The sequence below is a fragment of the Gopherus evgoodei genome, chromosome 1 (genome assembly GCF_007399415.2).
Source record: "Gopherus evgoodei ecotype Sinaloan lineage chromosome 1, rGopEvg1_v1.p, whole genome shotgun sequence".
NCBI classification, from domain to species: Eukaryota; Metazoa; Chordata; order Testudines; family Testudinidae; genus Gopherus; species Gopherus evgoodei.
Genome location: NC_044322.1, coordinates 264,735,596 through 264,753,697, shown reverse-complemented (window position 1 = coordinate 264,753,697; position 18,102 = coordinate 264,735,596). Strand labels below are relative to the sequence as shown.

Below are 18,102 nucleotides of genomic sequence, written 5' to 3'. Positions count from 1 at the left end.
ATAGAACAAATTCTGCCTTTGTTTACATTCGTGCAATCCCAGGGGGAAATGAGTCAGAATTTGGCACATTGTCTTTAAAAATCAGTTAGAAACAGCCAAAAGGAACTGTTTTATTCTTTCCTGAAAATATTGCTTTATTGTTCAAGATTAAGTCTGTATGGCTTAATCTCCACCCTCACCTGCCAATAACCTGATGGCCAGATTGGTACCACAAACATACATATCTAATGGGAACTGAATGAGTGGTCAGGAGGTGGACATCTACTACCTACTTGTACACTTTACCAAGTGTTTATAATATGTCATTTTTTGCTGTGCACAATGCTTTTACTGTATCTTTATGGAAAATTTCAACCATTTTGCTTTGCCCAGAAGTCTGAAAGAAGTGAAACATTTCTCATGAAGATAGCACTGAATGTACAGAAACCTTTGTAACTGTCATGAACCATCTGTGAAATAATAACTTGATACAAAGTATTTGCAACAAACAAAAGCCAAATAAGTATGAAACATACTTGGGAAATTCTCCACAATACCTCCAGGTAGGCCCAGAGAATGAGTATAAATCCTCTTTCCAGCAAAATCAGACAGGTAATTTATTGTAGCCCTGCAAAGGGAGTAACTTACTTCCCCACACTTCATGCCCATCCAACTCTGCTAGCCATTGCATGGAGGAGTGCCTCCACGGGTCTGCCCCATCTTTGTCTGCGTGTTTATTGGAGGGGGAACAATGGGTGACAGGACTCAGTGTCATGATGTGATCACCGGTGGCACAATTGCACTGGACTGTTGAGACCATATGGCCTTGCAGGGCCATGTGAGGGTTAGTGACAATCTAAACCAAAATGTTTAAACAGTAAAGTGTGGCATTGTGGGATTTTTTAACTGAAAGCTTCATTTCCAAATGCAGCTCACCCACACGGCTTCACTCTTAACATTGCACATCACTAACTGAGTCAGAGTGGGTGAAGCTCCACAGTGCAGACGTTTCTACTTTAAAGTTATACTTTTAGGTACATTTTCTTTTCCTGTCAGTAGATCAGCAGATAGTGGGATTCACTCTTAAGATTGGAGTTAGCTACTTCCCTGAAAAAAGGTTCACTGTTGCTTAGATGTTTTTGTCTCTGTTGTTACTTTGTGTTTCTGAAGAGTGCAGGTTTTACTCTGTTTACTTCTGGCTATCCTTAGAAAAGGGGAGTGGAGATTTTCCCAGCTGCTCCTCACGAATGAACTCAATGCTGACCAATTGTAGGACTGAAAGGGAAGTTCACATTCTATGGCCATATAATCCTTGGCCTCAGTATGTGACTGACAAAGATTCTAGTTAGTGCTACTTGTGATCCTTCTGTGTGCACATGTGCAACGGACTCTAGGAAATGAACTGAGACCAACTCGTCCTATTGTGGTCCCCAAAGAAGCCATCTTGTGGCAACTACTTTTGGACCCAGTTCTGAAAATGCACATGCTTAACTTTGCACGTGTGAGTAGTTCCACTAAAATCAGTGGGATCACTTATGTGCATAAAGTTAACTATATGCAGAGCCGTCGCTTGGGTATGGCGAATTGGGGCGACCGCTCCAGATCCACGCTTTGGGGGAGCTGCATGGGCCAGTGAGATTGGCTGGTGCAGTCGGTCCAGAAGTGACAGGTCAGTCCTGGAAGTGACAAATTTGTCACTTCCACCACGGGCCCCGCACTCTCCTAGGGACGGCCCTGACCATATGATTAAGTGTTTGCAAGGTCAGGGCCTTTGTCTCTATTGATCTTGAACCTGTAACATAGGAATGAAAGACTTATCTCTCTATTATGAACCAGATATGTTATTCTGTCTGCAAGTAGGGTTCTTAGTTACCTGACGCATCTCATCCATTCAGAAGGCTGAGAAAAACTAAACTGCTCTGCTAGTAAAGTTACCAAAAATACCATAATTACATATTCTGAGATATAAAGCTAGAGGTGTTTAAAATCAGCAAACACAAAGAAAAAGTTTGGTAAGAATCATGTACTGTTGTTCTGGAATTACCGTAGGGGCTAATCACACTTCCTCTGCAGTCAGATCTGGAACTGGGTTGTCATGAGCTGTTGATAAGGTTGGCATAAAATGCATATTGTATTTTATCCTACCAAATTTCATGTACTTTGACACTTAATATGTTGTGATGATGAACAGAACAGATCTCTTGCTTTCAAAGAAGGGCACCTGCAGGATGAACAAATTAGTGCTTTTTAAAATGTATTTTTCAATTAAGATAACTTCTTAGGTCTAAATTGTTCAGGTTCCTCATGTATTGTCTCTGGCATCAGTCTCATAATTAAGATTCTGACAAATGAAGCCTACAATACCTCTAGTGCTAAAAGAGTAAACACATTTTAGAAAGGCTGCTTTTTTCCTGAACGTATTTTTGTATAAAATAAATGTCATAAACAGAAATCCATTAGCAGGCATTTAGAGTACTTAGAAGAGACTTGTTTTACATTTTGATACTATAACAAGCAGATAGAGATCTTGTTTTGTTCAATGAGACCAAAACAGTGACATGTACAATAATTTCCTAAAATGCCCCCATGGCACTTTAGAGAAACCATTGAACATGTTTCAATAAAATACTTCAAAAGCAATACAACTGAAAGATGTTGGGCCAGATCCTCATCTGTGTTGATTCTTTCAAGTCAGTGGAACTGTTCCAGTTCATACTAGCTGACGATCTGACCCTATCTGTGTGAATTTGGTACTGGTGAAAGTGACAGTTTTGGAGAGTGAAGTTTCCTCTATCCACAAAAAAGCAACACCATGGATTCCAATGTAAGCTTCTGAACACTGTAAGTCTGAAGTGTGCAGTCTAGACTTGGGTACCACCTCTGTAGGGGAAAGATCAGTATCCAGGCCCAATACTTGGTCTTTAATATGAGATTGCCTACAGGATTGCGGATTTGTGGATGTTGAGTCTATCCATTCCCATTTTCAAAAGTGACAGGTACTTAGGAAAGAAAGAAAGTGATATTCAATGAGACAGGCTCCTAAGTGCCTAAGACTCTTTGGAAATTGGATTTAGTTTCTAAGTTACTTAGGTGCTTATGAAAAATTTAGCCACATTTTGCACATCTCCAAGACAAGTTCAAAGATATATTTTAATGTCTATATGCAGCCATAATACTTAGGCTTGGTCTACACTGGGGTGTGTGTGTGTCAATCTAAGTTATGCAACTTCAGCTACATTATTCACGTAGCTGAAGTCGACTTACTTAGATCTACTTACCGTGGTGTCTTCACGGTTGGATTGACTGCTGCTGCTCCGCCATTGACTCTGTCTGCACCTCTCACCGAGCTGGAGTACAGGAGTCGACAGGAGAGCACTTGGGGATTGATTTATCGTGTCTAGACTAGATGTGATAAATCAATCCCCGCTGGATCGATCGCTGCCTGCCGATCTGGCCAGTAGTGAAGACATATACTTAGTCCTGCCATGAATGCAGGGTTCTGGACTAGATGGCCTCTCAAGGTCCCTTCCAGTCCTATGATTCTATAATGTGAATCACTGTTGTGTATTTTTCATATAAAAAGTACATACTTCCATATTTAAAATAGAAGCTACTTATGAGAACTAATTTTCCTGTTTATCAAGTATAGAGTTAGGATGCTGACAGGCTGTCATGCTCTCCTGGATGCCATTATTCCTTTCCTAACCCAGGATGGTGAAGAATTTGCTACCTGTTATATGCTTGACAATAAAATCCTTCTTAAATTCTTCTTGAGAGCCAAGTGCAAGGCTGTCTTACAGTAAAAGGCATGTTTTTACCCATGTCTAAATTTACTTTCAGGAATGCATGTGCTGCTCCAAGAGCCACCCACATCCTTCTTGTAAACAAGGTATGCACTTACAGCCTATCCAAGTGCAGAAAAATGGAAAGAGAGAAAAATCAGGCGTTGTCTGCTAGTGTTAGCTGCGTTAGCCCTCTGCTTGGAATTCCTCTGATGAGGACTTTTTCTTGTTACCTGTACTAGAAAGGTGTGAATCCTAGATGAAAACATTGCATCGCACTGTTACTTTTTAAACTTCTATCCCAAATGTTTGGGTCAAGAAGCAGAAAAGAATTGTTTAGCTTTTAGATATATGACTCCACTCATCCTTTACTGCCTGCTGTGTTCTGTTATTCACTCAGGTCCTGAATCAGGATAGCATTTAAACACATGCTTAAAGTTAAACATGAGTTTAAGTCCTATTGACTTCAGAGGGATTTAGGTTTAAGTTTAAAGTTAAGCATGTGCTTAAGTTTTTGCTGAATAAGAATGCCTTCCCAGTTTGGGGACTCTGTAGTTCCCATTTAAGTACAGTTCATGTTAATATTCTTTTATATTTTTCCCTTTCCTGCCAATGTCCTTGATGCTACACATTATAATAATTAAAAAGGCACCAATAATGCCATTTGCAATTATTGATGCACACAAACAGTGTTTCACAATAGACTGGAGCACTGTAAACCCAAATACTTTTTCACAAGGCAAAATATTTTCTCAGGAAAGTTCCATGTTATAATAAGCTTGTGGAATAACAAAAGTGTTATTCATCCACAAAAGGGTGGTCTCCATAGTAGGAACAAGGTCATTGGAGGAGCATTGGAGGATAATGATGTTAGACAAAAGGCTGATGTTTGATTTTAAACTAGCTAGTAATTTAGTATGTACCCCAAATGTTTGTTGTTTTTTTTTAAAGCCAGGGCACAAGGATCTGTGATCATAAAGTCAGTGTTGCCATTTGCTGTCATTCAAATTGCACATTCCCCCTATCAGGCTCTTCCCATTGTTGATTTATGCTTTTCTTCTGTAGCATGATCTGACCTCAGCAATTATTTATGAGCTTGCTCATATAAGTCCTCTCTTTCACAGGCAACTCACACACTTGCAAGGCCTTTTTGAATCTGAATTTGTGCTGCAAGTTTGCCTATCACTTCCTCTGTTCCCACCCTGCTTTTTGGAAAGATACCCAGTCACACGATGTGCTTGTGAAAGGTGGCTGATTGAGGAAGGATGCAGGAAGGATATGGTTTTGGAGTGATTGTATAAGTGCTGTATAGGACATGAAAGTACAGGATTTATACAAGAGTAATTTTCGAGGCAGTGGCTGCAAATATTACGGATTTCTTTATTTTTTACTTAGTCCTGCTCAGGACTTAGGACTTGTATTGTAGTTCATCATGTAATAACTTGTATTAATATTGTGCTCATTGTGTGAGCTTAATAAAAAAAAATAAAATTAATGGAGATATCCTGTCTCCTAGAACTGGAAGGGACCTTTAAAGGTCATTGAGTCACTAGCAGGACCAAGTACTGATTTTTGCCCCAGATCCCTAGGTGGTCCCCTCAAGGACTGAACTCATAATCCTGGGTTTAGCAGGCCAATGCTCATACCGCTGAACTATCCCTCCTGCTTAGTCCAATATATTTTGTTATCGGTACCCTAAAATTTCAGCATCTTTCTCTGAAAAACTAATAGGAGTTCTAATGGGAATGGGCTAAAGCTTTTGTGTGAGATTGTCAAAAACAATCAACTCTGGCCAAATGCTGTTCTCATTGAAATCAATGGGGGGGCTTTACCATTGACTTCAGATTTAGGCCAACTCTGAGTCCTTTTGAAAACACCCACCCTTTTTTGAAGGATAAGGCCGTACAAATAAAATCTGAAAACTTAATGTGATTCACTACAGTAATGAGAGTGTATGTGCAGTGTTGTAATGAAGTGGAGGGGGCATGGAGTATGTATTTTAAAACTTTGTTTTGATCATTCCACATTCTGCCAGCATCTGACATCTGTATTTATTTTCTGAACACTCCTAATAGATTATTTGCATCTGTTCAGTTCCAAGAGTAATGCTCGATTTCCTGAATTTATAGGTTGCAATAAAATCCATTCGTAAGGACAAAATTAAGGATGAACAAGATATGGTTCACATCAGACGGGAGATTGAAATCATGTCATCCCTCAGCCATCCTCATATCATCACTATATTTGAAGGTTAGTGACTGCGATTCTTTTCACCATCTGTACTATTTGTTGTCTCAGACCTAGTTTTCATACGCTTTTAGATTGGGTCTTATACTATCTCTTAGTAGAGAGACAGTTTTGTGCACCAGTTCCCCTTCAAATCATACTCTACTTTGCAAATGTACACAACCTCTCTAGCAACCACAAGAATTCCTTGCATGGGGGAAGTTGTTAATGTGTGGCTGAAATGCTTCTGTCTGAGTGTAAGGAGAGCTGTGACACAAACCATCCAATCCTCCCTGTCCCAAACCAGAAAATCAATTTCATTTCCCTCCTCCCACTCCAATTCATTTCCTCCCCCAACCAATATAAAATCAATTTCAGTTCATGCTCCTCAACCACATAGGAAGTCAAACTAGATGATTTGATCATCCCTTCTGGTCTTAAACTCTTTGAATCCCCCAAACATTCCCCACATAGTTCATTGCTTTAACTTCCCTGGAGCCCACCTGGTCAGTCTCAGTCTTCCCACACCCTGTTTCCTTCATTGCTGCCAGCCCCTCTTGCTGGCTGTCTTCCCAGGCCCCTTTCCTCCCTGAATCCAAGGTTCAGCTTCCCACTGACTTCTCAACCCTTGCTCCCAACCCAGTCACTAGCTCATCACTCCTGTCTCCCAGTCCAGTCCCAACTCCTTCCCTTGTGCTCTGCATTCCTGCTCCCTCGCTCCCTTCCCTGCAGCATATGGCCGTCGGGCTAGTAGGTTTCTCCAGCTGATAGTTCCTGGCTCCAGGGCTGCTACTGACTCTGGGGAGCCTTTTTAAAAAATAGAATAGAGGCCTGTAGTGGAAGCTCCTCCTTCCTTCCTTCCTTAGGCTGTGACGTCCTGGCCAGACCTAAACAGGTTAGGAAGTGTACATGCTCCCTGGTCCTGAGTAGGAATGGAGCCACAGAGGACCTGTAGAGTGCAAACTCCAAAGGTGTTGAGCGAGCTTTGCCCCACTTAGTCACTCTTCTTTTCTCACATGCTTATATTGGGAAGAGGCACCTGAATTTGGCCCTAAGTATTAACTCTGCACACCCACTGTACATGCTCGGTGATGATAGGTATATGGCAACTCCATTCTGAGAGTTGATCTGACTGATTGAAACAAGGTCTGGCCTGGAATAATGTTACAATATCACATATTGAGTTATTCAAAAGCATGTTCTTTTACTTGAAAGGAGATGAATTCATCTGTCTTTTTATGGAATAAACACATAACAGGATCTGGGAACAGAAAAGGGGAGGGATGCTATGTCAGCATGTGGGTTGCAAATGGAACCAAAGTTTTTTCCAGTGTACACTGGAACTAAAAAAATTTGATATGCTACAGTGCTTTGACCAAGTGGCCTTCTTATGTCCCCTGCTCTGCTTTAAATAATGTTACTGAGTTAAAATATTTTAAAGAGTTAGAAAGATTTTAAAAAAATAGAAAATAATTTAAAGTTACCTTGAAGCAAAACCTTCCCCCACAACCCTCAGTTCCTTGACTCTAGCTGAAGATGATCCCTTCCCACAGCAGAACCAAGACAGGTTTTTAGTTCAGGGTTTTTCACCCCTTCCCCCCGCAGTGAAAGTGCATATGGCACATGACAATGTTACTGTCAGTGAGATCCCATTCTGTTTATTCTGTTGTGATTCCTTAAGCATGAGTGACGCTTTTCTACATGGAAGCTGGAGGCAGCGTTCCTCTGGTCTTTAGAGGTTTTCAGGGTGTTCATTACATTACCGTTTGCTTCTATCCCTGGTGAAATAGCTACTCTGTTATTGAAACAAAATAATTACACCTCTATCCCGATATAACATGACCCGATATAACACGAATTCAGATATAATGCCGTAAAGCAGTGCTCTGCGGAGGTGGGGCTGCATACTCCAGTGGATCAAAGAATGTTTGATATAACATGGTAAGATTTTTTGGCTCCCGAGGACAGCATTATATCGAGGTAGAGGTGTATCTGTATTTCAGTCATGGCCTGTGGAGATGGGCAATGGGAATTCAGATGGACAGTGTGATCCTATCCATTATAAAAACAATCATGTGACACTGGGAACAGAGGCATGGCAGTTGTAGCTTCACCAACTCCAGGTGGCCAAAAGAAATATTCTCCAACAGCCAACATCATACCATGGGTATTAAAGTGCAGGGCAGACCAGCTGAGACATAGCCATATTCACCAGGGGAATAGTTATATACTGCAGAATTATTAGGATTCCAATTCAGAAAGATCTCTCTTCATGTGCCTCACTTTAAGAATAAGAGGTAGTTCCAAAGAAATTAATGGGACTACTTCCATGTTTGAGATTAGGCAGGTTCTATAGCTTGCTGCATCAGGGCCTAGATTACAAAGCCATCTTCATGAATGAGCCATAAACATGATTATAGTTATTGTTATATAAAAAGTTTATTTTTAGTTCTCTGTAGTCTATTTATAATTTATCTGTTGCTGTGGGTATTCAAGAAGAGATTTGAACTGCCATCAAACTCCCTAAAATCCATAAGCAGAGGTGCAGGGCTGCACTGAGTCTGGCTAGAATGAATACTGCTCTCTCTGTCTGGAAGATCTTTAAAAGATCTTTGAATTGTACTTACAAACACATGTTTTCCTGAAATGGGATCCATGTTTTGGTATCCTCTTGACCTTATTGGCTAAAGGTGATTAACCTCTGAATTTGTCAACTCAGTGTAAACATAAGCCATTGGTTTTTAATGCTAAGCAAATCCAAATGCATGTAAACAGGCTTTCTGGTTTAATGATACTTTTTGTACTCAAATCAAAATGAATTTATCTCATGCACTATTTGCAAGAGGTAGACCTCCAGTTCTGAGTCAGAAGAAATTCCATCCTCTCAAGCAGGACTGTAATTGGCAGTCTTTAGAGTGCAGCTGGAAGGGAAGTGTTCTTTCGAGTGACTTTAAATTCCTTGAAAAGGACTGAATAGATGAAGCTGACTTTGCCAGAAGTGTTCTGATTTCAGGGCATAAATTTTAACTCAGAAAGTAAAGCCCTCCCCCCCCTTCCCTCCCTCCCCCCCCCCCGCAAACTCCTGGACTTGGTAGCTAAAGCCTTTGAGAGTAAACATATTATTCCATTGGTAGCCTGACTGCAAAAAACATCCCATCTGGCAATACTTTATTTTATAAAAGTTAAAACATGGGGAGCGTATAGGGCCCAATCCTGTAAACACTTACACGTGTAACACTGTTCATGGGTGTAAAGTTATACACATGGATGCACAGGATCAGGCTCATGGGTCTCTACGTGGTGAAGTACAGTGTTTGTGTAAGAGTTTCCATTGCGTGTCCTGGTGTTGTCCCAGGTTTCAGTAACACAAACAGAGAAGTTCCTCCATTTATGAAAAGGACAAGTTACTTTAAAAAAAGTAAACACATTGTTTGCAAACACTGTGGAAATGATTTAACAAAGATTTTCCCTACTGAAATAGAATATTATGAGCCCAATAGAAAGCCTATTGAAGTCAAAAGCTTTATTACTCCTGCACATAAAGTAAAACATGTATTAAGTGCTCTGTTGGGTTGGAGCCAAGGCACTCAGCACCTTGAAGGGTCAAACTCCTTTAAAACATCACAGTACTAAAATTGTATTTCCCTTTAAAAACACATTTCCTTAGGTCTTTGCAATTGCATTTTAATGATTAATAAAAAAGAGAATAAAAGATTCTTCACACATCTCCACAAAGTGTAAATTACAAATGTAACTGACTTGAATTAGATTTCCTACCTTTGCTAATCAGGAAATTAGTTTAGTTCTTTTAAACCTTTTAACTTCAATGTAAAACCTTTTAAATCTATCATATATTTACAAAGACAGTGTATTTTGCCTAGTTATAATAGTTGTTTTATTTACAAATACATGTTAAATCTAACATTTTATATCCTGCTTCTGCAACAGTAACAGAAAATGATCGGTTAGTTGTCAGTCATTGTCAGTCAATTCCACCCTGCTTTTATACAGACAGAATCAAAATGGACCTGAGTGCCTGATCATGTGAGCCTCTGTGTGGAGAACTCAGTGAAGTCAATCGGTGTCCTGTAGTGTGAAGCACATGCGGGATTGGGCGCTTAACATGAATGATAAAAACTAGAAAGCTGAGATTTTTTTTTCTTTTTCAAATTTAACCAAGGGAAAGTATTTCAGTGGTGACACCATTTAACCACATTGCTAATTGGCTTCCTCTATTTATATAGCTTTTTGACCTTCAAGTATATTATTTCCATTGTTTCTTTTGATAACATCCAGAATATAAAGCAAATTTTCTATAGTCTAGTGATTAGTAATGAAACAAGTATAAACAAACTTAACTCCTAGGTTATCATACTCCACCCACATGCATTCCTTGCATTCAGTATGGTTTAACACCTAAACACCACCACTTGTGAGATGAACTCTCAGGTTCCTGAGAACATTGGGAATTTAAAATCACACTCTGACATGATCGCAAGCTACATTACGTTTAAAAAATAAAAACAAATTTCTAACTGCCACCTCATGGCATATGCTTGCTTGTCTGAGGTTACAAAGCAATCATAATTTAAAAATGTAATTAGCAAGTCTGTTCTTCACTCAGGCAAAATTGGGATAAAATAGTGTAACAGAGAGATTAAACGTTATGGCTCATTTAGTGATTCTCACATTTTTCTCAGCTTCTTTTTAAATGGTGAAACATCAACTTCTATGTTTCCTCATCCATGTATACAGAAAATGGATATCAGCAAGGAGTATGGTTCTCATTTTGATTTAATCCACTCAGAGGGGATTAATTTTTAACCCACAGACTGATTTAAAATGATTATTACAGGATCTTAACTACATTCCTTTAATTTAAGAAGAAATGCATTGCATTTCCACTGTATGCAGCTGTGATTTAGGAAAGCAGTTTAAAACATGCTTAACTCTGAAGCATATGCTTTAAATCCTATTGACTTCAATGGTAATTAAGCTTATGTTTAAAGTTAAACATGTGCATAATTTCTTTGTTGAATTGGGCCCTGATAGAGGAAGGCTACCCAAGCCCACTATGTACTTTATTTTAAAAAATTATATAACAATAAACATCTTGAAGATACTGATTTGGGGCTTTAGAACAAAGAGCTACACATTGTTTTTCCAAAGAGTCATGAACTGATGAGATATGTTAGGTTATAATTCTTAGGAAGAAGTTATTTCCCATTATTCGTCTTTCTGAGGAATAATTTTTGTCCTTTATAACATAAGTGTGCTAATTGGGCTTTAAATGATTTTATTGAATGAAAAGGTTATTCCAGCCCGTGTGCCTAAAATGAAAGATAAACTTGCTAGTTCTTTTGATTTGGCTGACCTTTAATAAAAGGGCACTTTATAGCGGAGGAAAGGTACTTCTGTCTGTGGCTGTTAGGAGAGTAATAAAAATACCGTGGAATGGAAAGACACCAGATGGAAGGAATGTCAACATACTGGAACTAATTTAGGAGATTGCTCTGATAGAGAGCAAAGGCATGAGGAGAATTCAAATGGTTCTAGTGGAAGGGAGATTGGCTGCCCCTCTTAAACCAACAAACTAAAATTCTTACTCCAGGGTTACATGAAAAACAAAAGGAATCAGCCCATGAGGAGGTAGTCCATTTAAAACAAACAAACAAACTCCTGCCCAGTCTGAATTAGCATTCTGGAAACACAGAAACAAAAGGATCCGGGTATTTTTTGATATTAGGTATCAAAGAAGTTCAAGGCAAACTATCTTAATAAAAAGATGTCCACAACATCACTGAATCCTTTTGACCAGTCTTTGCAAAGGCATATTCATATGTATTTCGCATATTCATATGAGTTTCACATATTTAGGGCTATATTCTACTCTCAGGTACACTTTTGTGTAACTCCCATTTCTTTAAATGGATAATGAAGTGTGTTCATCCAACAGCAGAATTTAGCCCATACGGTTTATGTGGAAGTGTAACTCTTGTATTCCTAGAGGGGAATATTGCTCACTTTGGGTATAATAGACTCCCAGTGCTCTGAGCAGAGAGAGGTCTCTGCACTGCCAGTCCTATCTGGGAGTTGTAAGCTCTGAATAGAGGCCTGAGTTCATCATTTCAAGCCCTCTAAATATAGTTAAGTAGAAAGATTACGTCCAGGAATTATTACTATAGCAGTACAGAGTGTGATGGAGAACAATTCTTGATGTTACAAAATGTACTTCAGCTCAAATATATCTTTGGTAGTGAGAAGTTAAGCATATGTCCAGTTGTACGTTTGTATTCTTCAATGAGCTCCCAAGCCAAGGGATTTGGCTTCAATTATCTGCCCAGAAATGCGGAGCTTTCTTTTTAACAAACAAACCTTTTCCTTAGAATTAACAGGAAAATTAAAAAAGAGAGAAGGAGAAGCTGCAACACATACTTGAGTATTTGAACGTAAGCACCTTTTGCTGGTTGTGCACAGTTCTGCTCTTACTTTTAGGAAAGACTCTTTGGAGTGGGAAGACTGAAACAAATGTATAGCTCAGTGAAAAATAATTCTCCTCACCTCCTGATACATTACTGCAGCACTCCCTCCACTTCCCAGTACATAGCTTCTCCCTCCTGACATGTTACTGCAGTGCTCCCACCCCTCTTCTGATACATTACTGTAGCACTTCCCCCCCCCGCCCTCCTTATATATTACTGCAGTGCAACCTCCACCTCCCGATACATTACCGTGGTCCTTTCCCCCGTCTACTGTGGCGCTCCCTCCACCACTTCCTGGGGCCTTGCTTCGTCTCTCCCAACATCACCCAGCATACAAGGTGTTGGAACTAAATACATGCAAAGTCAGTGTCTCAAAAATAAAAATGATAAACAGGTTCTAACAAGTATTTCTTCTTTCTGTCCTATAACAACTGTTGATATTGACAACTCCCTGTATCTTGCTCTTGATTTAACTTGCACTACCTGCATTGTTTCTCCCAAGGGACTTATGCATGGCTGTCCCCCCGCTGTTATGGATAAATAACCTTTCAAACTCCATGACCCTCATCAGCAGTTGAGGAGCAGTCCAGGGCAGCCTTTCATGAACTGGCCTCCTCATTAGCGAGCCATGGAGAGTTCCTGAAGCAATCTGTCCTGGCTAAACCCGCTTCCTTGAAATTGCCAGCTGCAGCAGAAGAGCAGAAGCATTTCAGAAGTGGAGTGAGCTTCAGAATGGCAGAGGCTGGCAGATAATAAATCAAACAGTGAAAACACAATGCGCACCAAACATTCACAGGAGCTATGCAGAGGCAATCAGTCCATCATCAGCTGGCAAGTCACAGCCCAGGTGTTAACAGGGTAGCGTATTTATGACCTCATTATTATTTGCAGTAAATAAATCCAGCATTTAGTTAATGCCCTCCTCTCTTCCCCCAACTCACAATCACATTATTTTCTTGGAGCATATATTTCTAAAACTACATTTGGTGCATGTCTGTGCGCCACACACACACACACACACACACACACACACACACACACACACACACACACACACACACACAATGTTGTATCATGTTTGAAGATACATGTAAATAGATAGATATTCCAATACAAACACTACTTTCAGTGAATGTTTAATGTTGGACTCTTTATCTCTGAGTTCAGATTGCATATCTTACTCATGTGAACCCTAGAAAGTAAGGAAATCAGCAACAAAGCCATGCATTTCCATTCCACTCATTACTTCCCCTTCTCAATCTAGCTATGTCCTTTCTACCACCATCTCCACCCTCATCCTGCGCAACCATTGTACACCCCTGTTTATTGGGTATGTGCTCAGGTGTTTTGGTGATTAATATAGGGTAGGTGTGGCTTTCATTACACTGTACAGGACTGTGTATTGGTGTATGTAAGCAATAAAATACCTTGGCAGACTGCAAATGGGGTATGGGGCCAAGGAGGTGCTATGCTTTTCTGTAACATTCAGGAGAATTTATGCAAATGGGTGATATGTGTTGGTGATTGTTCTAAAACTGGTATTAATTTTATGTAAAAATTAGAGCACTGAAATCTGCATGCAGGGAGAGAATAAGGATGTGAGGGGCCGAGGTGTGAGTAAAGATGTGGTGGGTATGGGGCCAAAGATGCATGCAGGGATGTCCCAGGTGGGATGGAAAGGTCTGTATGCCAAGGAATCTGTGCTTGAAGGGTTTTCTCTGTGTTGCAGTGAGGAGTCCTTGTTGTATTGATGCCACAGTGCAGAGAGGTACTGCTGCCTATTCTGTGCTCATTCAGTATTGGTTATGTTGAGAGAGCTTCCACAGTGTCAGTGTAAGTCAAAGGGTAATGTCCCTGTGAAAAGTCTCCTTCTTGGAGATAAATAATACATATCAGTGCATCCTTCAGAAGACAGTGCAGTGAATCCAGGATGCTAGGTATTGAAATGCTCTTTTACTGATTGGTTCCAATATGTTTTTCCCCCCAACGGCAAAAATACGTAGTTGAGATTTAGTATTTTCTAACTTTAGCTTTTAAAAGATAAGCTCTGTTTGTTAGAGGAGAATAGAAAACATTAAAAATGTTATATAAATAATAACGTGCCTTTCCCAAACCAAAGACTATCTGTATATGCTTCTATGTAATTGAAAGGAAATATTCTTGGACCAAGACTCAAACTGGAGGTCAAATTTTAGCCGAGAGGGAGATTTGGTCATGGAATTAGAAATTTCTAAATATAAAGGAAAATTTGACAAAACTTAAATGATTGAGTTGCTAAGGCACAACTTCAGTAAATCCATGTATCAAAGAATGCTATCATCAGCCATGGAACACCAGGAGTTACCATGTTTAGTGGCATCGAACAGCTTTTGTGACATCTTCATTCATGAGTGGAGGGTGTCCAAAGGCAAAAGGAGCCTTTCCACTTGTGCCCCTGTGCCATGGTTAACATTCTCCTGGGCAAACCCATTGGGATTAATCAAGCCCCATTGTATCCTTGCACATACATGGGCAGAATTCACTTTTGTTGTGAGTGAAACTCCATGGAGATCAGTGGGTCTTGGCCCACTTATACCAGTGGTGAATTTGTCCAGTTTAATTGTACATATAGTACACAATAAAGCCTGCTACACTGTTCAATAGCTGTTTGTGAACTAACTTCACTTCTGATTCAAAATGTTGAATTCATGTATTTTTAGTGTATTATCTAAGCATAAAGAATTATTCCTTTCCCCCTTCCTGGGCTGAATAGCGATTAGTTAGCAACTGTCTCTGTGCTCAGAGATATGGGTGCACTCATTAATGCTGTATCAATAACACGTCAGAACGCTTTTGTATAGAACACATATTATGTTGAGTCCTTTCCAGAGACTATCAGTCTATCATTCTTGGAGAGGATATTGTAGTATAATCCATCCAGAGACAGCTCTTCCAGTTTCCGAAGGTTATTGTTAATGAGGATGCATGTAGGATGTAATCACTGGCAGGAGTCTGTGCGTTGGGGTACTCTAAGGCCAGCAGACAAGTCAGTGGCCAATTTTATCTGGCAGTTTCCCTTTCCCTTTATCAGAGCCATTTGCTGAAGCTTAGGGGGATTTAGAAAGAACTGCAGAGAGGCTTTGTCTTGTAGAATTAAATGACAAGGTGTGAGGGGACAAGAGACAAAGCCCAAGAATAAAAACTATCTGTGTGTTGGGAGCTGCAGCTTCACACTGAGCTGCAAAAAGCTGAAGTATGTTCCTTAAAACACTAATGGCCATGTTGGAAGACAACATTCCAGTTGTGCAGGTCCAGAATAGCCCTGGTTTGGAAGACTCCCAGTAACCTCGTTACTTTGGAGGAAGTTTCACTGCCAGCATGGTCTTGCTCAGCAAGTTGCCTCTATAGTATGAAATACAAGGAAATTCAATACATTCTAAAGTGAACTGGTGGTTATCCCGGCCAGGTACAGTGTTTCCTGTCTGTACAGTAGATTGTCAAAGTCAGAGGAAATTTTATGTATCAGCCAAAGCAGTGCGGGCAATTTGAAACTAGTCACGGCCTGTTTTGTTTGTTTAAATGTTTATTTTTCATGAACTCCCAGTGGAGTCAGTGGCAGTTGATGGCACACAGCACAGGACCTTGCAGGATTGAGCTCTGAAGGAGCAGTCATGTCATGTACGACTGTGAACGTACAGGTGTGATAGTACACACTGTGGGCCAGACTGCAGTTGGCCTTGCACAGGTGCACAAGAGACAGAGGCGGCATAAACCCCCAGTTGCAGGATGGTGAGCACAGGCAGTGCTTGAGCCTAGCATCGGTGGCATTCACCCAGAGGAGGCAGGGAAGAATGGGTGAAAGCAGAACCATGGCCATGTGCCTGTTCTGTACCAGCCAAAGGAGCTGGATGTGCCTAGAGAGAAGCACACACGGGACACTTTTGAAGGGTGGCAGAGCTCCTGTTTTCACCTTTCCCAAGGCCCCAGGAGGAGTCCTAGCTGAGTCAGCCAGAATCCCTATCGTAACTCCCAGGGCTAGATGGCAGCTCCTAACTCACACCCAATATAGAGCTGATCACTAAAGGCACAATTTAGTCCTTTGTAAACTTGTATGTCCATGAAGGTAAGCTTTCTGGAGTTCTTATCAGTAGCCATGCATTTGCCTTTACAGAATGTTGAGTTTCGAGGCAGTCACAAATATTTGATAGCCAACCCCCCCGCCAACCGCCCCCCACCCCCACACACACATATGCACACTGTATGTGTGAGAGCTGTTGTGAGGAGGCCTGTAGGTGCTGAGCAGCCAGCCCTCCCACTGAAGTTCAGAATAGTGCGCTCATACAATTAAGTAATAATTAATAATACCTAGAATTGTGATAGTAAAGTCAGTCATAGGCATAGCCTCTTCCTGGGAGAAGGACAGGCAACAGTAAGGAAGTGAACCCCCTGCAGACATCCCAGACTCCCTTTGTATGCTAAATATGTAATACAATTGTTAAATTAAAATATTTGTACAGTATACATAAACCCTTAAGGCCAGAGCTTCAGCTGATGGAAACTGGCATTGTTCCATTGGTTTCACCGATTTAAACACGTGGAGAAGGGTGTGTTTCTTTGTGAGGGTGAGCTCTTTAGGACAAGGGCTAGGTCTTTGTCTGTCTGTGTTTGTACAGCACCTAGTGCAATGGGGCCCTGGCTCACTACTGTAATGTCTCTAATAAAAGTTAACAGTATAACTTCAAAACCCCTTTGAAGTGGCCTTTAAATGTGTGCTAGCGTGGCTGTTTTCAATTCTAATGAAAAACATCAAACATATGAAATATTGATGGTAAATATAGGCAGTAAAATAATTTTTCATGAATTTGACACATTTAAGACCTAACTAGTTATTTATGTATTGTTGATTTATAAAATCACATATCCAACAGTCTCTAAGCATATTATGAGTCATGGTTACAAAAGATTTCTTTCAGACCAGACTTCTTTCAGACCAGTGTGACGGAGGGGTCTGGACTGTATTACTACTGGAAATAATAGAAACCTGTTTGCAGAACTCTGGTTAAAGATATGACCCTAGAACTCTTTGGGCCTGATTCTTCATTGGCAAACCGGAATGGCTTCACACTCATTTTGCCTTGCAGTAATTGATGACACATGGTGCAGGGAAACAGAATCAGGCCCTTTTATCTTAATGGCTATTCAGTGGCACTGTGAGTTCACAATAGCAAGAGTAGGGAAAAAGCTTGCTTTAACTGAACAAAATGATACCTAGTAGCAGTAATGATTTATAATATGAACAAGTGTAGAACATTAAGCACCTTTGCCTTTATCACAGGTCCTTTAATTATGCCTGCAGCAAAGAGCTCAGACCTAATCTTTATTATTGTTTAACTAATACTTAATTGATGTCTTAAGTTATCTGTATTTTTGAATAATCATAGTAATGATGAGTGCTTCACACTGTGTCTCTACAAGCAATAACTAATCTTTATGACACCCCTCTGAGGTGGGTATTGCTTCTGTCTTTAGTGGAGTTATTCTGAGATTTACATCAGTGCCCATGAGTTGAGAATTTGTCCCTAAGCAAAAGATCAAGGCCACAATGAGACTTAGGATCAGAGCTGGGACTCTAATGCCAGGAATTCCTGACTCCT

At 40.3% G+C, this 18,102-nt stretch overlaps 1 protein-coding gene across 1 annotated transcript in view; it reads left to right on the top strand.

Moving 5' to 3' along the window:
- Window positions 1-18,102, top strand: part of NUAK1 (NUAK family kinase 1) — a 58,102-nt gene that overhangs the window by 25,068 nt on the left and 14,932 nt on the right. The window contains 1 exon segment of the mRNA XM_030544880.1: window positions 5,891-6,011. Within this exon segment, the coding sequence (XP_030400740.1) occupies window positions 5,891-6,011 (121 nt within the window).